The following is a 25,918-nucleotide window of genomic DNA, read 5'->3' as shown; positions in this document are numbered from 1 at the left end:
ATATTTAATTTCAAACTGTTGTGGCTGTAATTTGGTTAGGAAATTAACCCAACGAAAACGATTCTAAGAGTTTTCCAATTAAATATTAATTAGGTCAGACGAATGCGGGAATGTACATTTTAAAGAGCCCTTTTGTAAATATGTTTGTAGGTATGTTCGAAATAAATTATTTGAAAAGCAGATAATGAGTTTGTGTTTTTTCCCCATATTCGAATTTTGAGGGGATGGTACATGCCTTGTATATATTTTGGATTTAAAATGTCTAAACTTGTCGAATAACCAAAACTGTCAAAAATTTAATCCCGTTAACATGGAAAGAAAAAAAAAACGAGAAGCTTGAATATTTATTAGTTAATTTTGTTGTCCAAAGCTATGTTTAAATTAAAAAGCAAAACGAAAACATGGAAATGCATCCAAATTTATGCCTCAATTTGTGTGGTGGTCTCCACCTGCTGTCGAGCATAAATTCTCGACTAGACAAGCAAAAAATTTAAATTAGCCACCAGCCACCAGGCAGGTAAATGGAGGAAGAGCTCAGAAAAGCCGGGGCAAACAAATGTAGATGGCTTTTAATTTCCAATTGACCCACCCACCTCTTCAATATTAATGAACTGTAAAGAGCAGCGGGAAACAAAAACTGAGCTTTGTGTGCACTTTCGTGTCTTTGTTTGCATTTGCATGAATGTTACCTGTAAATTCGCTCGAATGGCGGACACATGTTCAATTAGGAAAATGCCCGTCCTGTGTAGAATTTTTAGCGTCTGGTCAGTGCGGCGTTGTCTTGGTGGTTGCATGTAATTCATAAATCACAGGCTGCTAATTTAATTAGGGCTAGAATGCGGTGCTAGTGCCTGCCCAATTTCGAGAGAATGTTATCCACGCACTCAGCGCGTGGTCATTAAATTAAATTCCAATTAGCTGTGCACTCGCTGGCTTGAAAGTTTTCTGCCAGGATCGGCGAAGCGTGAACAAGGAAACAGTGGCCATTATTATGTGGCCAAAACTTAGCCTGTATCCCAGTTACCTGGTGTTGTTTGTTTTATTGGCCAAACAGGGGTTTCGCTTATCCCCGACAAAAGGCAATCAAAATTGCGTTAGAACTTAAAGCCCTTGCTAAGAAGCGCGTGGAATGCAATTTGATTAGCATTTGGTTGGCAGAAGAAAACAATTTGCTGGCAGCGCGTATGTGGGTGCCAGTTGAGTAATGAAAAGGGCAACTAAAAACCCATTAACCCACATTTTTCCCCCCGCTTAAATGCTCAGACGTGCCCCACTCGGCTGTCTCCCCATTCGGTCTCCGTCTCTGACTTTGTGTATATGTAATACATATTATGTATGTCTGTGTGTTCACTGCAGTGTGTGTTTGTGTGGGTATGTGGGCGACGCAAACAACAAACAATCAACAACAAGTGCAACAACAATGAGCAACGGACTTGAAATGCATTTCCCCACACCACCGAACCTTTTCATTTGCCATGGCAAATCCCTTAACAGCAAGCGGCGACTAGGAAACAAGTCAACACAGCCTAACAACAATTCCAAATGTTGCATGTGGCACCCGCACACAAATACAAACACGGCAGCTTACACAGAGAATAACACGGAGTTAAAGATTCTTTTAAGTTGAAGTTTAATGCTCATAAAAGCTCCAATGCATTTTTTTACAAATATATGCCAATCTTAGTGGCTATTGTGTTTTTTTTTTTGGCTTCTAGTTGAGTTTTTATATTGATCTAGTAGTATAAATATTATTACCATGCTTAGTCTAATAAAGAAAATAAATGAGATAAGAATCTATCTAGAATCCGTTTTGTTTTTTTTACATACTGGCCAAAATGGCTGAAAGAGTATTATGAAAATTTACACATGTTTGTAATATAATTATGTTTGACACAAAATAATGGTCACTATTTTCCAATCTAATGTTACATAATTATAACGCAAAATGAAAACAAAATATCAAACAAAAACATCTTTTCATTTGAATTTCGTTTATCATTTCCTTGTAACTCCAACAATTTCGAATTTCGCGGGCATTATTTACTGGTTTAGTTCACCGGCAGTACACTTCCCCTAAAGCTTCTATGGTGCGAAGAGTGCGGAAAGTTATATTGCTATTCCGTTTTCGCGGCGCAAGCAATATATCGCTTTCCCTGTCATATCCTCAGAGAGTCTGCAAAGGACGTAAGAGAACGAAAGCTTCCAGCATGCCGAGTAACAGAGTCCTCTCGGGTCCATGGCGTTCGGCATTTTTCCGAAGGATACTGGCGCGTTTTTCAGTCGATGGCCGGTGGGCCGTTTCATGAGACGCTGGAAAGTATGCTATGCTCTCCGTGCGACCGGAAACTTCAAAAACTTTGGATGAGTTTAAGGCGTTGACTCTGAACTCAAGCCAGAATGTATTGACATAGTTTCGGAGCTGAGGAGCACCAAAGTCGTTCAGGTGCAAGTGGCGAACTTTCTCCGCCAACTGCCGCCAAAGACAGCTCCTATATTTATTTTTATCGCTGTTCATTAGTTGGCAGTTGCCATAATTTCAATTTTATAGTTTTGCCAGCACATTAATTTATGGTGGGCTCACCGCCCACTTAATGCAGTTTTTGGGCGGAAAATTTTTGATTGGTTTTCACAGTTGATTGTCCGTTTGGGGGCAAGTTTTTCCCCGATGAAAACTAATTGTGGCGCAATGAAAGGCAGCAGTGCTAAGCGCTTTTCGACCACCATTTATCATGAATAATACGACATGCCCGCACAGAATAAATCAAACAATTTATTCCACCCGATTCTATGAAAACATAATTTCACAAAATCAAATTAGATGTAAGCCGATTTGCCTGCGAAATGCTTGAGCATGCCATTGAAATATTAATGCCGAGTTGAGGACCCATTGCCAATATTTTGGGGCATTAACACAAATTGAATAGTCCAAAGACGGCTCAGTTTACCCCATTCAATAACCAAATTTCTGTGGAAACGAATTTTCCAAACCCCTCCCCTGGTTTTTCTTTTGGCAATTTAACTCTTCTATATTTTACGTGTGCGAAATGCAATATTTTCATCTTTTTCCAGGTGCTTCCGGTATCCAAAAAAGTTGCCAACACGCAAATGCTGGCGGCCATAAATTTGCCGTTCTTCTGCTAAAAAGTGGCCAACAGTTTTGTTTGCCACGTGCAGTCTCGTTTTTTGGTTCTGGCCGGGCTCCATGACTGCCTGGCTCTCTGGCTTTTTAGCCAAAACGCAAAGAGTGAGGTATGAAAGTTGGGCAGCATGTCCGAACCGGCTGAAATTGCAACAGCATATTTAGCCGCTTGTTTTCGAAAACTCTATTTAATTTAAGCTCTTGTTTCGCTCCGCTCACGTTTCAATGCACTTTTGTTTTCCGTATCGCCTACCATTTTTCAACTCGACTGCGTGCGTCCAGTTTGCTTCCCACGTTCCTTCGCACTTTTTCCGCCTTTCTCCGGATCGGCGTTTTCCTCTGCGGCTGTCAGCCGTCCACACGAGTTGGCCATTGCCCAGCCGATTTTGCAGCATTTAATTTAAGTTACAGCACAAGCTGCTGAGATTTATTACTGACCCTTAACAAGTCTCGCTCTGCTTTTTGTGTCCGCTGCCTTTCAGGCCCTTCTCTCCTTTTTTTTGTAGCTGAAAGTGGAAAGGGGGCTGTTCCAGTGGACACAATGTAAGAGTTGTAATTTTTTTTGCCCCTGTCCTTTTGAGTATTATATTTTTTATTGGAAATTACACAGGAAAGAACTTTTGGCGAGTGCTTTTAGTGGAGAGCCAGCTTGGTGTAAAACAGCTCATGTGTGCAAAATCCGTGTTTTTAATATTCATTTTTATGGCTTTCCTTACGATCTCTTTGACCTTGCTGTTGGGAAGGACGAAAACTTGTAGGTTTTCTTGAAAGTTTCAATTCAATAGCAAAATTTTTAGCGCCCCAAGGTCTCAGGCCAATAGTTATTGTTATTTCTATGAAAACATAAAGGACTAAAGGCACAAAGCGAGCTGTATGTAATACATAATACATACTATGTATGTTGAAATCGATTTCAATTAGCATTCTCTAGTTTTGCAATCAATTGTAAGTCTTGCTTACAATTAAATTTTAAAATTCAGGCATTCGTCCGAATTGAATTCAATTTTCATTTTTTAAACTTTATTCAATCACTTTTTCGTTCTTTTACATTGATTTGCGAAATCACAGACATTTTCATTTATCTTCATGCAGTTTGCTTTTATGAATAAATTGATGTCATCAAACTAAAACTGGAATCTGAAACTTTTTCCAACTTTGGCCCCCGACCTCCCGCCCCACTTCCTCCCCTGGGTCATCAATTTTTAGCAGTGCAGCGTGTGTTAGTGTGTGTGTGGATCTGGGAATGTGAAAAAGTGTGCGATTGCGAGAGTGACCCGACCAGAAACCCATAACCAATCTCAGTACAATAAATTAAACCTAAACAATTCATTCGGCTGAGCGAGGTTCGATTTCAGGTCCGTTCTGTCTCTGTTTCAGGAGCGAGTGGACATTTCAGAAGGGATGCAGGGACCAGGGACGAAGCATTCTCTGGGGCAATAAGGCAGAAAGCCACTTCTTAGTTTGCTTGCAGCTCAAGCGGAAACCATATAAATGCGGAAATGATAAAAATGCCTGCGAACATGTTTCCAAAGCGTATGCGATAAATTGCAATGGCAAGAAGGTCCTCGCCATTCAGTCCGCCATCCTGTGTTTTCGATCCTGGACCCAGGACCTGCTAGCTATGGCTACCCACGCCGCCAAGCTGCAGGCAGACAATAAAATAATAATAAAAATAGAACAATGCCGGCGAGCCGACGACATCGACAATGATGAGGTTCCATCCCGTTAGGATCGGTTTTGTGTCGGGTCCTGGTGCCGCAGTTCAATAAATGAGTGGACAAAATGTAGGATACTGGAGGACCCCACCCAGCTGTTCGCCAAAACAAACACACGCTCTCACAAACACTCACACTCGTACACCGAGAGAAACGGAAAGGAAAAAGGCAAAGCGGAGCGGGCTGGGGTGGAGCCATGCGGCTGCCAATTTAATGAAATTGTTTTACACTCAATTGAGTTGCCAACTGGTAAAGAAAACAGAAGCGAACCAAGAAGCTCCAGCATCGGCAACGGCATCCGCCGCGTAGCCCGAACTAGACAAACAAACATGTTTCGACCGACAAAAGATTTTGGGGTAATTTGCATTGCCTTCAAGCACCAACGACCCACATTCGACTTGAAGTTAATCTTTTCTAATACAAAATGGCCCAAACGCTGTCAGCTTTCACACAAAGTAGCTGACATCGGAGATGCTCAGCTGGTGAGGAGAATGCCTTAAATGAATTCAATCCGGTTTAAAGTCTAAAGGAAAATGCAAATGCCTTAAGGGTATAAAGGATAATCGGAAGCATTTTTATGGAAATCCAACTCTCTGTACTTTTGGACTTTAAAACGAACAATTCTTTGACGTATTGGACCTAAGTTAGGATATGTTTGGATAGGATGCAGAAGATTATATCTGTGCAAATTGACACCGGATCTTTGACCAGAATATCTTAAATGATTTGTGTATCGATTCTCCATCGTTCTGCATCAAAATCTAGAAACAAATTACAAAGCTAAGATCTTTGTAAATTTATATATTTTTGTCAATTTATATCCGTTACAAAAACTAAAAAACTTTTGTATTTGATATTATCAAGTTTAAATATAGTTTCGGAAAAAATTCAAATGCATGTTTCTCAAACTGCGTTCAAAGAAATACAATGAATGCTAACTTAGTGGCATGGGGTGTATATTTTTCTATATATATCTGAACAAATGCTATATGCTCATTAGAGGGCGAGAGTGTGTGTAAGATAGAGAGGCTATTTAAAAATACAGAGAGTGAGAGACCGATAAGAAGACCTCGCCGAGCGCGATCGTAGAAAAAATCATTCCACAAAGTGCGCTGGACGCAATAGGTTGCTCCAATTTAATTTAATTTCAGTTGCTCTGAATTTGAAGGCATGTCGGCATTTGAGCTAAAAAATTTGAATGAATGCTTGGAGAAGCATTTGCCAGCCGATGAACTAAAGGAGGTGAAGCGAATTCTGTACGGCGTTGAAGAAGAGTGAGTACTGCAATATATTGTGTTAAAAAGTAAATATGATAAGCCCCACCACCTAATAAAGTAAGATCATGTGGATCAGCTGTAAAAATCTTCAGATAATTCTAAAAATATTTCAATCTAAAAGTGCTTTATAAGTATTATTATAACTTAAAATAAAAGACAATTTTATATTATCCAATATTTTATTGAAACATGTGTCCATCAACATATTTTTAAATATAGAAATAACAATATCCATGTGTTTGGTCGTATACATATATACATATTCGTTTATATGCTTGAACTTGAACGGCAGAGAAAGTGAAACGATCTTCCACACAAAACAAATATAAACAAAAATATTGTGAGACGCATAAAATGGTCTGTTAAACTAGTAGTTTTCTATGTCATAAAATGTACATTTAATCGAATATTGAATCTGTGTTTATTTTCTGGGCAGCCAAACGCTGACTCTGCCCGAAAATGCAACTGCAATTGCCGAGGAAAACGGATTTGACATCAAGGGCTATCGTTTTACAGCGCGTCCCGAGCAAACCAGAAAACCCCGAATTGTCAGGGTCGGTGCTATCCAGAATTCCATAGTGTTGCCCACAACGGCGCCCATTGAAAAGCAACGGGAGGCCATCTGGAACAAGGTCAAGACGATGATCAAGGCAGCTGCGGCTGCAGGATGCAATATTGTTGGTACTCAGGAGGCTTGGAGTGAGTTTTATTGCTGACAAAAATAATAATATAGTTAAAAGTCAAATTTTCCTTACCAGCCAAAAATTTACGAATTGAATTAATTTTTAATCGTCAAATAAACTGAAAATCTAGAACTTTATTATCATATTACAATATAAGCTTAGTAAAGCAGATTCTTAGCTCTCTTCATTAAAACCGAAATATAAGCATACTTTTCCAGTTTAAACTAAACCAGTTTACAATATGTACAAGGCTAATCACATAGTTGTTATAAGAGGCACGCTCCGTATGAGTGATAAACTCTGATCTGATATGGTGGAACATTTGTTCTTTGGTTAGTTAAGCTTTACAAAATTTTATTATTATTATTTTTTATTTATATATTATAATATTAATATACAGATTTTGTTTTTTATCAGCCATGCCCTTTGCCTTTTGCACTCGAGAAAAGTTCCCATGGTGTGAGTTCGCCGAGGAGGCGGAAAATGGCCCTACCACCAAGATGCTGTCTGAGCTGGCCAAGGAGTACAATATGGTGATCATCCACTCGATCCTGGAACGTGATATAGAACACGGTGAGACCATTTGGAATACGGCGGTGGTCATCTCGAACAGCGGGCGCTACTTGGGCAAACATCGCAAGAACCACATTCCCCGGGTGGGTGACTTCAACGAATCGACTTACTACATGGAGGGCAACACCTTGCACCCGGTTTTCGAGACCGAGTTCGGCAAGTTGGCCATAAACATCTGCTATGGCCGTCACCATCCACAGAACTGGATGATGTTTGGTTTGAATGGAGCCGAGATTGTCTTCAATCCCTCGGCTACTATAGGACGCCTCTCGGAGCCACTTTGGAGCATTGAGGCAAGGAATGCTGCGATCGCCAATAGTTACTTTACGGTTCCCATAAATCGAGTTGGCACGGAGGAGTTCCCTAATGAATACACCTCTGGCGATGGCAAAAAGGCCCACAAGGAGTTTGGACCCTTTTATGGCTCTACTTATGTGGCTGCTCCTGATGGTTCTAGGACTCCTGTAAGATACCTTTCAAGGTTTTCCCTCTAAAAAATACTACAGTTTCAATTATTTCAGAGCTTGTCCCGAGACAAAGATGGTCTGCTGGTAGTTGAACTCGATTTAAACCTTTGCCGTCAAGTCAAGGACTTCTGGGGATTCAGAATGACACAGCGCTTGCCTCTGTATGCCGAATCGTTTCAAAAAGCTGCACAACATGACTTCAAGCCGCAGATCATCAAGGAGACATAATTTATAGACCAAAAAAAGAAAACTAGTCTTTTTGAATCGGTAGCCAAAAGGATGTTTATGAATTGATTCTCTTTGAGCCGATTTATGAAATTTTTGCATTTGATTTTGTTGTATTTAATATATATGCACACTTTTTAGAATTTTTGTATTTACATTTTTAGGCTTTTACTTGTAAAATCTTCGAAAACACAGCTTGATGGCAACACAAAACGCACCTTCCACTTTAAATCCTTATTCATTTTTTGCATATTCCATTTTCATGCCAAAAACAAATTTCGCCATGCATATTCGCACAAAACCTTATTATTTTCGGCTTAAAATTAAAGTACCCGACGCCAAGGCTCAGAAATCCCTTCGTTGAGAGTCGGATCTTTGGAAGCGAAGAGCATCTCTATCAGGCCTCATCCCCTGACGAGTGCCTTAAAAATCCACACCCCAGTCCTGCGTACAAAACGCTGCAATCTAGCATTGAGCTAAGCTTTGACTTTTACGATTATGTTACGGATGAATGGGAGCCGGAGAAGGGGCAGTGGAATCGGGAGATGAGTTCCCCGGTGGGAGCTTGTGGATACTGGAGGCTGGGAAATGGGATATGGGGTCTGGGAACTGGGAACTGGAAACTGGAGGATATAATCTGTTTCTATTACGTTTGCTTATCTGCATGCGACTCACATGTGCGTTTCTTTGGCCCGACTTCTAATGCAGTAATAATCGTTTGTGCGTTGCCAAAATGACTCAGCTGACCTTGTTGTTGGAGTCCTGGCCGTAATTGGTTAGATTATTCTCGGAATTGGTTCCTCTGCCTTCCCGGGGTGACCTTGTGCGGCAATGGAGTTATAAAGCGAAAATTGCTTGTCGAGCTAACGCAACACAAATGGAAATTATCAACTTTTATGCAGCCAGCAAGGAACTGAAACGAACGCAGAATATGTAAATTGAATTTCGGGCTAAAAAGATACAAAAGAGACAAATGTGCGAGTTTCGAATCGTCTTGAATTTGATTTCCAGGGGCAAGTGGAGTGGTGGATTGTGCCTGTGTGTCTATTTGACAAAGGTCACCCGAAAATAAATCAAATATTTAGCCAGCACACATTCGTTTATTCAAATTGAAAAGTCTCTTTTCGCACACACACACCCTGTCACACACAAAACAGGACGAGAAAGATCCAAGGCCTCGATTGCATTACCCATTCGACATGTTGCTAATAAATATGTTTTTCGAGGAAAGCCAAATAAAATCCAATGTGACAGAGGTCTCTCCAAACGAGCCATGTTCGGGCCACCCTGGGAATAGCCAATAAAATGTCGGAGCTTCCCCTTTATAGCCTTAAGATATTTTTCGTCAGACAGAGATATTTTATTCAGTGCTAGGGTTGATTGATTAAGCTCAAGATAAATTCTCCCAGCATCGACATATTCAAGGCTCTTCTACTGGCTAATCCTCTACATATCGTATAATAATTTTCTGGCCAGCCTGAGGCAATTACACTAATCATTTCCCTTCCCGCTACGAGGCCTGCTGGAAATTGTGACAGGTCAGATATCGGAGCGATTTCAATTAAAGGCCAACCATTTAATTAAGCAGATAAGGTGGCTATGAAATGGATAGAGGAAAGCCAGCCGGCAGCTGACAAGCCGGGGTTAGGAGAAGCGATTATGAGCTCATATTTAATTAAATGTAATATTTAGAGCTAAACAGCTCAGGAGACGTTTAAGAGCTCGTTAAGTGTTAAGTGTGTGTGTCCTGGGTTGTGGCAAGCAGCTTGAGTTCTTGCCATAAGAGCTTGGCTATAATCAGGACTACGGCAGGATGTGGGAGTGGGTGTGCATCTTGCGGTAAGCTGGCTGAAAAAAATGCCGAGGACGTGCATCAATCTGAATGCATAATAATGGTGCCACTGTGGCAATCAGTTACTCCCAAGGTGGCATTAACCTCCATCCAAATGCATATTGAACAGGATGTCGATTTTTCCCATAGAGAAAATATCTGCCTGTTGAGACCAGGGATGAAGAGCACACCAAAAATAATAGATGAAAGAACTTAAGACTTGAGAAACTAGTTGCTATTATATGTATTCTTATTTCATTCAATAAGGAATTCACTATGAATCATTTGCCCCAAAGAAGCGAATTTATAAAGTTTATAAACCAATTGCTTCAAAATACATATGGTTGGTTTCAATATTTGAACTTAGGTTTATGGTTTATTTGGGAAATTTGGATATCTTTTATCGTAGTGTCAGTCACTTGTGGTTCGTTCCGAAGCCTTCTGCATCCCTGTTTAAATCAACACCAGCCGTCGGGCACGATATGAATGGGAAATTCTTAAGCCGCGTACGTGTGCACAACAGCAGCGATATGAAAAGGAAAAGGAGCTGAATGGAGCTGATTCACCACGACCAGCAGGAGCACCAGAAGCACCAGAAGCACCAAAAGGACCAAAAAAACCAGAACCAGCAGGCGCAGGCGAGGAAAATTGGAAAGGAAATGCGATGCCGCTCGGCATTGTTGTTGCCTGGATGGTAATGTGCGAGGGGGGTACGAGAAGTTGACTCCGACTGTGCTCCGCCTTTCCATTAAACGGGATTATTTATTTTATTTCGTTATGCGCGGCAAACAGCTTGTGTAAAGGATTTAAGCGTCTGCTGAGTGTGGCAAGCGGCACACAAGCCCGATCCTTATTCCCAGTCCTGGTGGCGGTCCCATTCGCAATTCCAGCTCCCATGTAATGAAATACACGAAAACTTAAAACCAACAAACCAGCCAGGAGAACAACAAAGGCCTTCGAGATATTAAATTCCAGCCGCACTTGCACTTGTTAGAGCCTGTAAGATTATAATTTTGCTCTGGCGAGCAAAAAAACACGGATTCTTGCAGATAACTGGCAATGAGAGTGGGCGGGGAGCGGAGGCGGTGTCCTGCAGTGCCAGGACAATGCAGATAGGCGTTTGGGATAATAAAATATTATGCAACTGGGACTGGGAAAGCGGGAGCTTGGTGCTGGCAGGAAAAGGCGCCAAAGCGGAAATGGAAAACTTGAATGCAAAGTGGGAAATGGCTACGAGTGTATGGGGGCCTCTTTTATGGGGCCAATGTATGTGTGTGTGCCTTTGGGTGTTTTGGTGTCAGTGTGCCATAAAAGTCAATTCCCTCAAGGGAGTTCAAAGGCTGACCTAATAATTGTAACACGATTATTGGGAAAAACTTTGAGAAAACATTTGGCCCAGGGCCAAAAAATATTTGCTTTAACCGAAAAATTTAATGTAAAAATACAAAATTGTTTTTCAAGTAAAATTTAAAATGTCAGTAAATATCAGATATTCTGCCAGAAGTGTTTAACACTCAATGGCAAGAGGGTAAAATATTAATTAAAAGTAGTATTTCGACTTAAGGTTTCTCTCTGTTAAAGTTGTATCATCATTATAGTTGCGGCTGACAGGAACAGGGCTTAATGGAGCGCAGCCCAAGCTGAAAATGAAGTGCGATACCGAGATGTTCGGTGTCTGTAACTCGAAGCCCATACGGCATAATAATTAATGCCTGCTCGAAGTTTCGGGAGATGCGGGAAATACTCGTAATTGTAATGATAATGTGCAGCGAAGCGTTGCAGGCCATTAAACTGGTGCACGGAACGCACTGGAATTAAACAATAAAATATTTAAAATTTTCGCCAACGTGTGCTTTCTTATACAGCTGATTTTCTTTTATTTTATTATTCTCAATGATGCTTTTACGGTTATGAGCGACAAGACAAAGGAAGTGGATCTGAAACAGGATCAGACTGAGGCAGAAACCGAAACGCTAACTGTTACTGTAATGGTAACCGTAATGTAACTGAAGGGGCCATCGAATGACTGAGTGGGTTTGTGGGGTGGCCAAGTGAACGATAAGGTCGAACCAAGCTGTGGGCGTGGCTGCTGCGGTTCCACTTGGCTGCTTGGCTGCTGCAGATCCTGCGGCTACCTGTAAAGTGTGTGCCGTGCTCGACTTCTCACCTGCTGGCCACAGCCACGGCAACCAATGGCAGCAAGGATATGAGGAGGAAAAATCCAGGACATGGGCTCCTAAAGGGAAAACGGCAAACTGACCTGCTCGAACTTTCTCTTTATGGCTTGATTCTTATGTTCATGTAAACAGTATTATGCTGGGCAGTAAATGGTTATATGGCCCTTGGTCATTAAATGCGGTTGAAAGAGTGTCAACTCAATTAAATTATATGAACTTTAATGGGTAAAAAAGCAATAGGTCTAACCAGATAGGTCATATTTAGATAAAGAAACTTCCAAAATGTGACTTAATATAGCTTTCAGCTAAAACAAGGAACTTTAGGACTTTCAAAAGGACTAGTGACTGTTTTATTACAAGAATAGAAAGCTTAATGATTAAAAACATTCCTAAACAAGCGACGAAGCATTTTCTAACATATTTCAGATTACACCTGTAGTGGCTTCAGTCACCGCAACACACCTTTGGCCATGCATCATGCATCAGAAAGTGGCAACGGAAAGACAAAACCGTAAAAATTAATGATTTCTTTTTGTTGAGCGAAAGCACAGGATTCTGCTGGCGAAGGATGTGAAAAAGCCGGGTGAAGAAAAGCTAGCTAAACAGTGAAGTGAAGACCGGACGACAGATGCATGGGGAAATTGTGTTGAACTCGTCAGGCGTTTATTGTATAAATTTTCAACATTCCCTTGGACACTAACATTCATTTCAGCACGGAGAAAAATTTGAACGAAAAATATTCAAAGCCATGGACAATATTTATTCAATTTATTTCATTGTTTCATTAACGCCAACACGTGTCAAAAATGTTGTTGATAAAAAGTTTTATTTATGTGTGAGGGAAAATGTTTTTCAACATCATATTATGTTAGCTTTGTAAATAATTTTCACACATGCTCTTACCTCATATCGGTTTTGAAATGCAAAAAAAGGACATTGGCATTTTATTGACTAACAAACAAAAGGTTCCTTAATGCAAAAATATAATTGAAAGGCCATGTAAACAATCATTATTTTTTCCTCTGCAGGAGGTTGGAGCTCTCGTGTGCTTTTGATATTTTTTGCTCCTTTTACCCCTTTGGCTGGGATCACGCCAACACAGCTGGTGGTTGGCGCTTCCGGTTGGAGAGCTCATGCATTTTTCACCAGCAACTGGGTGCGCTTGCCGCACAAAGGCAACAGTGTTGCACCACCGCCAGCAAAAACAGTGGCAACATCAATGTGCCGGGGCAGCGACAACAGCTTTATGCTTAATTGCCAGAGACATGGAGACATCTAACAGCTTCTGTTTCTTCAGTCGCCTTGTCCCATGGAGCAATACAATTGCTGGACATATTTTTTTGTCACTAAACGTCCACATTGATCTGCTTTGAATATGCCAATCTTCCCGGTTTACTCTCCGGCCCGACCAGGCCGGAAGTTAATGGAGCTCGACAGCTGGGTGGCCCTTCCCACAATTCACACCCCGTAGCCCTGATGGTGATGTTGTTGCCGCCAACAGCAGCACCAGCTGCCAATGCCAATAATAATGGGCCAGGGCGGTTTAATTAAGTTTTAAATGCCCAGACTGCTAATTAACTGGAAGTCAAGGCCGTGAATTGCAGATATGTAAACAACAATGCCAAGGTCGTGGAGGACGAGGTTTGAATTTTGAAGAAAATAACCCTGAATAATTGAAATACCTAATGAGATTTAATAGTGGGAACGAATTTAATGTTCACACTCAGTCAGTAATGGATGCTTAGTTTTCGTTTTTGACGGGGTATTAGATTAGATATTAAAAACAATTTGTTAACGGAAACCAAAAAGTAATTTCATTCTTTCGACCTTTTAACCTTATTGTAGGGAAAGAAAAAGTCATTTTATTTCTGTACACACTCATCTTTATTTGCTCAAAAAAAGAAAAAATGAAATCAATTTGCAATATCCCTTGGCGATTCCTCGACCATCGACACAAATTGGGTTAACTTCTTGATGATGATTACACCTTATATGCTGCGGGGGCGTGGAATGCCCCAGAACCCAGAAACCAGAAGCTTTAGACATCAACTAAACAATAAAGGATGCCTCCGCTCGAAAGTGGAATACCAAACATTTTTTCTTTGTATGCCTTTATTGAAAAATTGCTTTGCCCAAATCGATGCCGCAGTGGATGCAAATGACGAGATACCCAAGGCGGTATGTGCTTAAAAAAAAGATAAAATTAAATGAAATCTGAGAGCAAGAGATCTAGCCTAGTGCGGTGTCGAAAATCCATTAGCTGGAATTGATTTTTCGGTTTGCTTTTCAATCAAATTAAATCCGTGCGCCTGCTGATGCCGACGCTGATGCCGACGCTGATGCCGATGCCGTTGAAAAAATGTTGTCGAACCGTTTGACCATCAATCACGAATCACAGTCTTTTGTGCGATTGGCACCCAGAAAACCAAAACGAAAATAAAATGAAACAAAATAAATCATTTAAATTAATGCCAAATTGGACAATGCATAATGCCGAGCAATCAAAAATATAAGAAATCGCTGAATTATATACTGTGTACACATTTGACAACCTTTCAATGTCACCACTCTGGTATATTTTTATGGCCAGCCAAAGGGGAGTTCACTTAAAGCTGTGAAAAAGCTTTTAAAATGAAATTTACATTGCATCATTTCAGCCAACTCGCAGGAAAATCGCCGGCGGAGCGGTCCGGGGAAGGAGAACTAAATAAAAGCCTGTGAAAAGGAAATCTGCACATATTGGTCATTAATAAAAGTTTTTGCATATTGATACAAAAAGTAAATATTGATAAACAAAAAACGAATTCAACTTGTGTGCGGCTGAATGGTAGGGAAAAACTGAAAGACCCGAGTGGAACAGAGCATATAAATAAATAAATAGGGCGTGTGTGAAAAGGCAACAATAAAACACGTCCGACAGGACCCGCAAAACCAGAGATGGTAGCGTGATGAGGATGAATCCTGAATGTGTGTGTCACGAGGGTGGGGAAGATCAACATACATATGAATGTGTGTGGGTAGTCAAGGAGGAAAAGAAATCATTGCAGTTGAACAGTTTCTGCAGCCGAAAAATATTTTATTCAAACTCGTTTGTCAACGGGTCCCCATCGCTGGCACACATAACTGAATATAATGGCCTACAACCCATCGCATCGCATCCCTTTGGCAGTGAGTGCGGTAAAAGCGGTCGCGATTTCAAGTCAATTGCGTCGTTATTTATCAGGGCGCATAAATGTATGCTCGCTTATGGAAGAAAAACAGCGGCGGCAAAACCATAACCGACGGTGTCAGAACATTGTGACATTTTGAGCTTTTCGCAATTGCTCTGGGATGAAAAGTGACAGGATGTATTCCAGCAAAAATAATCTTTACTCAACTTTAAAGTTTTTTCAGTTTCCATTTTAAGTTTAAATTTAACAAAACCATGTCCCTTGGCACTTTAAAAATGAATTCTGCATTTTTGGCGCTAGTGGTCACTTTTTATCTACCAAACACTAATTCCCACCAATACACGAAACTTGAATCACCCTCTCTAACTGAAATCCGTGTAATTAATGTACCGAGTGCTTTCCATACCAAAAACTCACTATGCCGCCTTTGTTTGCTTGATTTATTTTTATGCGATTTTATTCGGAATGTACTTTAATGGACGCCAATTTCCGCTCTTCATTAAGAGCATTGTGCATAAACAAACGAGATTTTGTCCTGAATGGGTTTTGTGGTTTCGCTTTTATGAGTGTGATTATATCTTTTGTGCTCAACGTGTAAATTTCCGATTGCGGTGGCATTTAATTGTATTTATTTTTATACCTCCTGGATTCCCTTCCGAACTTATATCTGAATTTGACACACTCGAGTGTAATAAATTAATTATTTTCGTTTTGAAGAAACAGAAATGGAAATTTATCTTAGTTTACCTTAAAACCTTAAACAAATAGTTTATTATTTTTCAGTCAATATGTGGCAGTTGCTTTTATTTGTTGCTTTATTAAATTTAATCAGAGGGGAAGAAGCCGTGACTCCGATTGTTCTAAACATTCCAAAAGGTAAATAGTAACTATTTCATATACATATAAGTATGATTTAAATTTTATTTTAAAAATAGATGGTGAAGAAAATAAGAAAGCAGATTCGATATATGTACGGATTGAGCACGGTAATAATAATATAGAAAGCGCAACTACGGAGTTTCCAATAAAAGATTCAGATTGTGCGAAAACTAATAGTAAAAATTGGATTACGCGGCTAATTTATAAGAAGTATTGTTGGGCTTCTACTATTTTGGGAAGAAAGTAAATATTTTAGTAATACATTTTAAACAAATATAATAATAAAAAACAAATATAATGTATCATACGAAAATAATATTCGCGAACTGTTAATTAAACCTTGCTCTAACCGTTTTTTGGTGGGTTTTTTTGATACTTTGTCAACGTTAAATAGTTAATAGTGGTTAGTTATTAGAAATGTAATGTATTAAACATTATTGAAAATTTACGATTTTCTCATTCAACAGCGGCAGTGGAAAATGTAATTAAAGCCAACGGGTGGTATGAGTGATGTGGCATGGAATTTATCTGCATAACTCATACGTCACGTTGTACGGCATGCAGCGGGGATTTTCGTCCCTCTTGTGTCTATGTCTCTGCCAGTTAGTTTGTCTCTCAAGAGTTTCTCTCTCCGTCAGCTGGAGTATGGAGTATACATGTACATATTTCTATATGTGGGAGTAGCAGCTGCAGCTTAATGATTTTCACGCTTCTGTTGCACTTAAGTTGCAGTTTTCTCTATTTTTTGGCTTGGCAAAGGCGTTAATGGCAACAGAAGCGACAACAGCTGCCCGGCAGCACTAGATTGAGGGCGAAAGAGACCGGGAGTAGCTGTGAAAGAGAAGGACGACTGCCAACACACATGCTCATTTGGCTGCGGGCAACAAATTCCAAGTCATTAGTCGTTGTCCCGTCTCCTCTATCTTAAAAAAAAAACGCACTACAAACTAAATTACTAGGGCTGAAAAAACATTATGCAGGATTAGAGGAGAGATGGGGTAAAGCTGCTGACAACTTTGACCCGAAGCGTGATTCTCGCTCAGGAAGGATGCACTGTGACATCATTTTGAATTGAAAAATAAGAAGAAAATAGGAGATTTTAACTAACCAATGGAAAAGATCTATTAATTTATAAAGTAAATTAGGAAAGCTTCTTCTGAGTACGTAATATTAATACCTGGTTTGTCTTTACTATTTTACTTTTTCTAGGTGTAAGTTGTCCCAGCATGCTAGTCAAAAATAAGCAACAAATAATTCTGGGATCCCATAGGACGAGAGCCCTTGTGCTGACAGCTTGTTCCGCATGCTCTACACTCCTCGGCATATTTCATAAGTCAGAAATGTTTCCGGACACAGGCTCTGGGTTGTCTGAAGTCGGCAGGGCTGCTGGAGCACAGAGTCCAAAGACCGGAGACCCGTCCGGCAAAAGCTGACTGTCGGCAGACGGCTGACATCTGCAGGATATGTCCGTGGTGTCGCCGTTTGCTGTCATTGCCCATCATCCTCATATTGCTGGTGTCGTCGGGCACCTTGCAGGATCGCGTTGACGGGATGTCCCTGCTCGTTGTCAAGGTAAACGATGTGAAATTAAGCTACAAAAAAGCAGGGAAATGCCAAACGTGTGTGCGAACTGAGGAGCAATTAAAATGCGAAAACGAAATTAATATGAGCTTACTGACGTGTATCTTCCTTATGACAATCATTTTTCAAAGCCGCTTTCATAATTATGAACTGACTTTGGGAAATCCTTATGTTTATTATCTTGAATTATAAGCAGCTTACCTCATATTTGACAGATTATTCCGTTCTGGTAAGGAAGCATGCCAAAATTTGGTTTTTCGTTCTTGGGCGGACGCAACAATAATCGCTTGCAAATGAGTAATATTTTACAGATTTATTATTCAAATACCACAATTAAATTTTGGCAGCAAACGAGTGAACTTTACGCATTATTCTAATGGAATCTTAAATATTCATCAACTCTCCGATAGTAATTTAATTAATTTCCTCTGGTCTCTTAATTTCCTTGTTTATCTAACAAAACTCCGGCCTACATAATGAAGCAACTTGTCGGAAAGGAAGTCCTGAAAAGCACCTTCCGCCCGGGTCAACAGGATCCGTTGCGCCGACCCTCGAACGACAACTCATTTGCATACGAGGTGCTATCAAAATAAAAATTTAGCAATTCCAAATGCGAAAGCGAGAGGGAAACTCGGTATGCAAATTGAACAAACACAAACCGCAGCAAAGTTTGCGATGGGCCAAAAACAAAAAGGTGAAGTTCAAAGTTTCCACTCGGCCTGATATGATATAGTGCTGGGGTCCTACCTATATGGGCCTTGTGGTTTTGTTTAAAAATCTGTTGAATATGCAAATTGCACTTAAATGATTGCTGCGACCATTTTTGTAAATTTCCTCAACAAAAGTTTTGGCCTCTTAAATAAATTTAATAATTTATCGTCTCACTTCAAGCTTTCACTTTAAGCTCCTTTTTAGATTTTCACTTCTACATTTCACAGTTTCCTGACATAATATTGAAGATATTTTGTTCGCTCGTTCTAAGGTACACACGCATCTAAAATTTTACAATTTTTTGAATTTTTTGTTATGCAGAGTCGGCACGGGCAGGCTTCCCTACCCATTTCCCAAGTCGCGCTTCTATTACATATTTGTAGAGAAAACACGAGACCATTAACTTGGCTTGGTAAGTTAATTTTTAATTACCAATTTTCTACTGACACGATCAGAAATATAGTGAATTCCTTGTGATTAGGACTGACCTTGCTCTCCAATAATTGACTAGCCATCATAATTCACTTCGCTTCAGTCGCGCCTCAAAACACTTTCAGGGCATTTAAAATTCTGCTCAAAGGTTGGCCATTCTACTTGGCTTGTTTTAGTGCCATTTGTGCGTTATTTTTATAAAGTTACCTCATGAATTATTCATAAACGAAGCAGACGTACCGTAACGTAGGGGAAACAGGAAAAAAGGAAAGAATCTTTAAGTTTGCTTCTAGGAAAGCGCTCAAGATGGCACGGCTTGGATAGAAAAACTGTGCCGACTGAGAGCCTGGCGGACTTGGCTCTGGTAATACGGAAATCTGATTATATTATGGGAAACTTTCTAATTGGTTTGTTATTAAGACACCGATTACCATAAATTACATTTGAAATAATCGCACCATTTCCTGGCTACACAAGGATTGATAAAGCCATTTTGGAAATGGCTTAGCAAATTATCGCACTTGAGTAAACTCCAGATCGAAAACAAAACACTGAAAATGGGCGAAAACAGAACCCTTTTGGCTCATGTTTAATGCACTTGACAGGACCAGACCCGGACCTTCAAGAAATCCCGCAATTTACAGCCCCAAAGTTATGACTTTTACGCCCCATTATCGCTTAAATAATTTAGCCGGCCACGGGACGGAAAAGCAAAGCCGAAATTGCTAGAAAAACAAGAAACCTCGCATAACTTATGCCGCCACACAAAAAACGAAGCAATGGCTCGAAAGGGGCAGGGCCCGCATTTATAAAGAGCCAAATTAACCGCAATTAGATTTTGGAAAGCGGACGAAAACATTTCATAAAACGAAAGGCGAGTCAAACGACCGCACTGATTACAATTGTCCGCCTCAGTGTGTGGATTCTGGAGTCTGAATAATCAAGTGAGTCGACCGGAATAAAGTAAGATATTTATTGGGGCTGCCCAAAATTAAAGGGCCGTCAAAAGGCTGCCTGCCGCCAAACAATCGACCGACACGGTGGCGAGGGTAAACATTATTTTTTCATCCTGCCAATTTTGTGCTTTTTAATTAAAAATCCTGCGTGCTCAGGTACAGTGTAAACACACAGACCGTCAAAAAAGGGATAAGCAAAGGGAAAGGTTCGCTAATTAAAAAATAGAACGCTTTGCCCTTTAAAGACGTTTCGGGCCTTTTTCTTCCCAGTTCTCCTCTTGATGATGCATGGCCATGAAGTGTGAAAAATTCGGCCCCATTATTAAATAGACTTGCGCTGCCTTTTTGTACCACCAGCTCGAAGGGCCAATGGCACCGCCTGCCATTTATTTGGCTCAGTTCTCGAAATTAATTAAACACTCGCCGGGACAAGGTCAGTCAGTAAAAAAGGAAATGGTCTTCTCCTCATGCATTGCAAGTGCCTTCCTACAATTAGCCTCCCAGAGGTCCCTCTAGCCGGGGCGGATGTTTGGGTACAGGGAAAAAAACTTGAGAAAACTGAAATAGAAATTTTGTTGATTCGGAGAAAACGGAAATTTCAACTAACTAGAGCTCGAAGGTCTTCCGCTTCCCTGTTCCATCTTGGCCCCTACAATTGCGCGTTTTAATAAAGTTTCCGCCAACTCCTTGCATAAAATTAAACAATTAAGCAAATAGTTTTTGAAACTTAGTTGTAGGCTAACATTTTCTAGTGAAGCATTTAAGAAAACTGATGGCAGTCGAAGGTTATTTCTAAGATAAATACAAAAACGAAATTTATTTATTGTATATTGTAGTGGAAAGTTTTCTAAGAAGAAGGAAAAATTGTTAGAATTATCTCTCGAATATAGAATGAAACATTTATTTAATCCTCTCCTTTAAGGAAGTGCCGTCGACTAGGAGAAAGTGGAAAAAAATCTCAAAGGAAAATATCCGGGTGCTTAAGCCCGTTTGATTAAATTAGTCAATTAACAGTTCATTAGTTGGCAATCGATGGAAGAGCCAACGCTTTAATATCTTCACACTTTGTCACCCAGTAATCCAATCTTAAATCATTTTCATGGCCCCAGTTCGTTTGTGTTTGTGGCAAAGTGTGAAGGGGGCTGGGAGTGGGGCAAATAAATCGAATATCCATTCACACGGCCACGCCCACACAATGTCAGTGGTGTACGGTGTACGATGTACGGTGGGCAAAAACCAGGCCAGAAATGAGATAGACTGCTGACAGAGACGGGATGAGCTGACGGAGCCATAAATAAGGATCCGACCGGGCCAGAGACTACACCATGGTATTCCATGGTATTCCGGTGTATTTTTAATGCCACAATTAAATGCAAATACAATACGACAAGTAAAATAAAAAAAAAAGGAAAAAAGATAGAGCTTCCAGGCTGACAACGCACACAGGCAAATGTTGAAGGATGGCCCAGGGACAGATGAAGGACATTCGGACGGACGGCTGCCTTTCCTATCAGCAGCACTGTTTTCCAGCCTCCTTTTTTTGCGGCTGGGAAAATATTTTTGATGCTGACAACAAAAACACTGGAGAGCAACAGCCTGGGGAAAATATATAGACAAGCGTCACGCCCCCGCAACCAAGAGCACCAGCCGCCCACAAAGTAACTCGGAAAAAACTGAAGAAGAAGTGCAGTGTAGCCAGAGGTCCTTGGGTCCGGACGAATAAAAAAATTGGCCACTCACTCACCCGCACACGCGCGGAGCAACAAATGAGATATTCGCTTAAATTTAATTTCCATTATTTTCATGAAAGCATATTTTAATTCGCTTTATTGCCAATTTCGGTCGCCCACCAAGGATGCCAATACGAAAAAAGGGTAGAAATAAAACGTTAAGTATTAAATACACCCAGCGGCATCTGCGGTTGATCCCGACGATGGGTAAGTATTTTTAATAATGTGATTTTTGTTCGGAAATAAAAGACAACATGGCAGGATAGACTTCACAGGTCGCAGTTGATTCTTTTATTGGAATAGTTAAAGCCGCGCGGTTTGCACAAAAATGTATATGTATATTTATGCGCCAAAAATATTTATGAGGAACAAGATAAAATAAGAAAATTATATCGCAAGGAAAGAATGATTCATTGGTGTGCACTTTCCAATTATTTCATCAGTGGTTTCGGTATGAGAGAACGCACAATTAATTAAACCGCCACAAATGCCACTTTGTATGGAAAAAGTCACCATAATTGGGCCAGCCGCACATTGACACTTTCGACGATATTTCTCAATGTAAACAATTAAATGAAGTGAAGAAAAATAAAATACGTACACAGAATAAAATATGAAATTTACGGCAGGACCCGGAGCAAATCACGGAGCCCACTCATCACTATATCCTGCAATCCCTCACTTTCGTATTTTGTTTCATTTTTTTTGGTCATCCAGAAGGAAACAACACAATGTATATATATTCTACCATCTTTTTTCTGTCATCCTGTACTTGTTCATGCTTTGTCTACTTTGTTTGCGCTTTAATAAAAACAAAGGACAAAAAGGAAGAAAAAAAGATGAAATTTTCGGTTGGACAGTTTTTTTGTGATAGGCGAATTATTCGACCGAAATTGCTGTGGGCCGAAAAGAAACAATCTGACAACCAAAATGCAATTAAGTTTTCTGCCACAGAGCCACAGCCAGACCCCCGTGGCAAACAAACACTTCTTAATTACTGGTTTTAGTTTTGATATTTCCGATTGTGATTTATAGATTTTCAGCAGCACTCAATCATCGAAATACTTCGGTGCACGAATAGCGCTTTCCGTAGGGGAAACGGAGCCAGAACGTGACCGGCCAACAAAGAGGATTCGATTACCGACGGCGAAAAACTTCGAGTGGAAAATTCAGTTTCAGTTCCAGGACAAGATTATACCGTGCATGTGGAAAAGTCGAGGAAGTCGCTCGCCTTGTTAAATGTACTTCCAACATTTAAGGTAGTTTACCTTTTGGCAATTCCGTTTAATTTCCTTTGAGTTGGCTCAAATTGCAGTTAATGTAAATGAATGAATATTCGATGAAAAGTCAACTTTCGGGGCAGAGGAAACCGTGCAAAATGCGTCCGAGCAACAGGCGGCTTGAGCCTTAACACTGGGAAAATGTAAATTGATTACCCGGATGCCGCTTTATTGACGTAACACGTAAAGCATCGCCGAGCCTAATTGGAATATTGAATTCTTCTCGGAACCAGGGGACGTACATAAAATATGCGTTCTTTATTTACAAAAGAGAATCAACTTCACTGCACACCCAGGCACCCGTGCTTCCAAGCGCCATAGGACCCACCACTCCACTACTCCACCTACTCGATGTCGTCCTCCTTGACCAAGGTGGCGTTAGGGTTGCTCAGCAACAGGGCCTCGTTGTGCCGCTTCACATTGTAGTAGAAGAAAAAGCACTTGCTGTACTCGAAGGTGGAGATCATGATGGCGCAGGCTGGCGCCACCTTGAGCAGCCTGGGTCCGATGCCAGCGAAGAGTCCACGCACTCCGTGCATCTTGTAGACGGTCGCCAGTCGCCTGAACGTGGATCTCCGGCCAACATCCTTGGCCGGGGAGTCTGTAAAAATAACCCTCTCGCCAAACTCGATCTGCTCGAGGGTCTTTACCACGTCGAAGGGTGTGGTCACAATGGCTGCTACAGATCCCGCCAGTACCCCAGCCACAAAACTTAAGCCAAACGAAGGCTGGGAGCTGCTGCCGCCGAGGTTCCGTTTCAGGTACTCGTAAATGGGCCAGTAGATTCCAGAGAAGGGTACGTCTCTCAGTATGGTGGGCCGCAGCCCACGCCACAATCCCCAGATGCCCTGCAGTGCGATTACGTTCCGAACGAACTGCAGCATCTGTGCGTAGGACTGTCGCTGGGCCTGCATCTTGGTCCGGACCAGTTCTATGGGGCTGACTACTGTGACTGCGGAGACTCGGGCTGTCACTCCCGACATCATGGGCACTACCGCTGGTAGTGCTTCGTCCTTAACGGCGAGGGAGGAGCCACTGGTAATTAAATAGAACATAAAGTGTTGGTAAGTGAATGAACGTCTCTTAATATGGCATAACTTACCTCTGGGACTTTTTTTTGAAGTGTTTCTGGTACAACTTGACGTACTTGGCCTTGAACTGCTCGTAGGCCACAAAGTAAATAATGGTGGAGGGTAGAGCGGAGACCAAGGTAGGCCCCAGGCCAGACCAGAGCGTCCAGATGCCCTCATGGCGGCTTATCTTTATCAGGGCGTCCCGGGTGCTGGTGAACTGCGGCTTTTGTCGCCTGCGCAGTATGTTGGGCGCACCGTCAGAGCCACAGGGGAACAGGTGATCCATGAGGCCGTTGGAGTAGAAGAAGCACTTGTTCGACGACGAGTGCTGCAATTGCATACGTGTCTTGATGACATCCAGGGGAGTCATGAAGCACGCCGTGATCATGGCACCCGCACAGGCGGAGAGCACCTGCTGCAGCGGTCGGATCCGGAAGCGCGGGTCGCTCAGCAGCTTTCGGTGCTTCCCCACTGCATGCTCCAGGTCGCCAATGCCACGGTAGCTGTTGCTTAGCCCGCTCCTCTCGCCACCTGCACCCCTGTCACCTGTCGGAGACCTCTCGGACTGTGGAAAGACAACGGTCTTAGAGCCCACCGATACCCATGTATCGGAGGTGTTCGTCTCAGCACCGGTCGCACCTTTGTCTTTCTTCGACATGGCAACCGTCTCTGTTGTGCTTGAACAGTTGATGGGGAGTCGATCTGGTTTAGAAGTAGCATTTAAAATTTTAAATTTCAAAATTTTACAGTTCTAGTAGCCATGAGGAATATCGAAAAAAAGTGACACATTCGGTGGCAACTCTATAGGCGACATTTTCGGCATTGTGACAGAGAGAGTTAGGCAAATTATGAAGTGTTTTTATTAAAGTATAGGAGTTAGGAATGGCTTCATAAATAGGCTGTGTAGAATGGTTTTCTTAGTTATGTTTTTCGAAGGGGGGTTAGATCTGTGTACAAGTGCTCAGGAAAAGGATGCCAACTTTTTACATTACTTCCTAAATATTTATTTTTGGAAGGGAAATCCATTACTCACCTCATTTCGGAAGGAATGGTTATAAATTCCATTTCAAAAAATTCCTCTTTGTTTATTCGATCCATCCCGACGTTGGCTGCTCACTCCCGTGTGTCGGAAGCAATTAAAATACTTTTGTCGAAAGTGAAGAAAAAAACGCAGCCATCCTGGAATTGTTGTCGTTCCAGCTCTACTTTATTTTTGGCAATTAACATGCAGTACTCTCATTGCCGATGGCGTTCGCACTGACTGATTTTCCGTCTCCCCGCTTTTTTCACCTCTGGTAGTTAAAAAAATGAAAAAGAAGGGATGGAGGGTTCATTATGCCAAGGGGAAACTCTCGGGAGTTGGGAATCGACCGCACCTTCAAGTCATCCCGCCGCACAACTGCAAATGTGTCAAAGGTTTGACACACTCGGGTTCGTAACCGGTTCGTGGGTTTTGGTTTGGGTTTGTGAGTGGGTCGAGTGGGGCAGACTGACTGACGACAAGCAAAACAAGTTGACTGTTGGCGGAAAAATAATTGACATCCGAATGATGCTGAATGGGTGTAGTGTGTGTGTGTGTATCTGACACATGTTTCACAATGTGTCGTCAGTTTATTCACAGAACAAACAGGGGGACACAGAAAAAAACGAAAGAATCCCCAAATAATTGCCAAGAGAAGCGAATGGGATACTTGATAATTTCTGAAAGTGTTGAAAGACAGGGAGTGGGAGTGGGAACAAATTGTATCCCTTCTTAAATTCCATTTTATCCAAGATTAAATTTCATCAATCGTCGGCATTTAAAGCATTTGCTTCATACGATTAGCTCTTAAGCAGATTGCGTATTATTTTAAATTATATTTGGCCATTTTTTGCTGAGTGGGTTAAGTTGTTCTCGAAATCCTTTCTTGCTGGCTGCAAGGCCAAGCCTAAGACAAGAACAGAATCGACAACGTGAGAGGAAGGACAAGTTGTAGCGATGCTGCTAAACACGAAAAAACACTCTTTGAGCGAAGGGAG

General features: G+C 41.2%; 2 protein-coding genes and 1 long non-coding RNA gene across 3 annotated transcripts; 2 read left to right on the top strand and 1 right to left on the bottom strand.

Moving 5' to 3' along the window:
* Positions 1-5,928: 5,928 nt before the first annotated feature.
* LOC6500073 (beta-ureidopropionase) lies at positions 5,929-8,222 on the top strand. Its single transcript, XM_001953237.4, has 4 exons — positions 5,929-6,128; positions 6,568-6,830; positions 7,232-7,851; positions 7,909-8,222. The coding sequence occupies exons 1-4, from the start codon at positions 6,025-6,027 to the stop codon at positions 8,080-8,082; spliced, it is 1,161 nt and encodes a 386-aa protein (XP_001953272.1). The 5' UTR covers positions 5,929-6,024; the 3' UTR covers positions 8,083-8,222.
* Positions 8,223-16,003: 7,781 nt separating this feature from the next.
* Positions 16,004-16,490, top strand: LOC116654544. Its single transcript, XR_004309780.2, has 2 exons — positions 16,004-16,133; positions 16,193-16,490. It is a non-coding gene; the product is annotated as an uncharacterized LOC116654544 (long non-coding RNA).
* A 6,575-nt stretch (positions 16,491-23,065) lies between these two features.
* LOC6500463 (solute carrier family 25 member 40) lies at positions 23,066-24,714 on the bottom strand. The gene is made up of 2 exons (XM_001953236.4): positions 23,929-24,714; positions 23,066-23,861 (listed from the first exon to the last, which is right to left on the bottom strand). Exons 1-2 carry the CDS (start codon positions 24,555-24,557, stop codon positions 23,171-23,173), a joined length of 1,320 nt encoding a protein of 439 aa, XP_001953271.1. The 5' UTR covers positions 24,558-24,714; the 3' UTR covers positions 23,066-23,170.
* Between the last annotated feature and the right edge of the window lie 1,204 nt (positions 24,715-25,918).

This window comes from Drosophila ananassae, chromosome 2L, assembly GCF_017639315.1.
Source record: "Drosophila ananassae strain 14024-0371.13 chromosome 2L, ASM1763931v2, whole genome shotgun sequence".
Taxonomy (NCBI): domain Eukaryota; kingdom Metazoa; phylum Arthropoda; class Insecta; order Diptera; family Drosophilidae; genus Drosophila; species Drosophila ananassae.
This window is presented reverse-complemented; position numbering and strand designations above follow the sequence as displayed.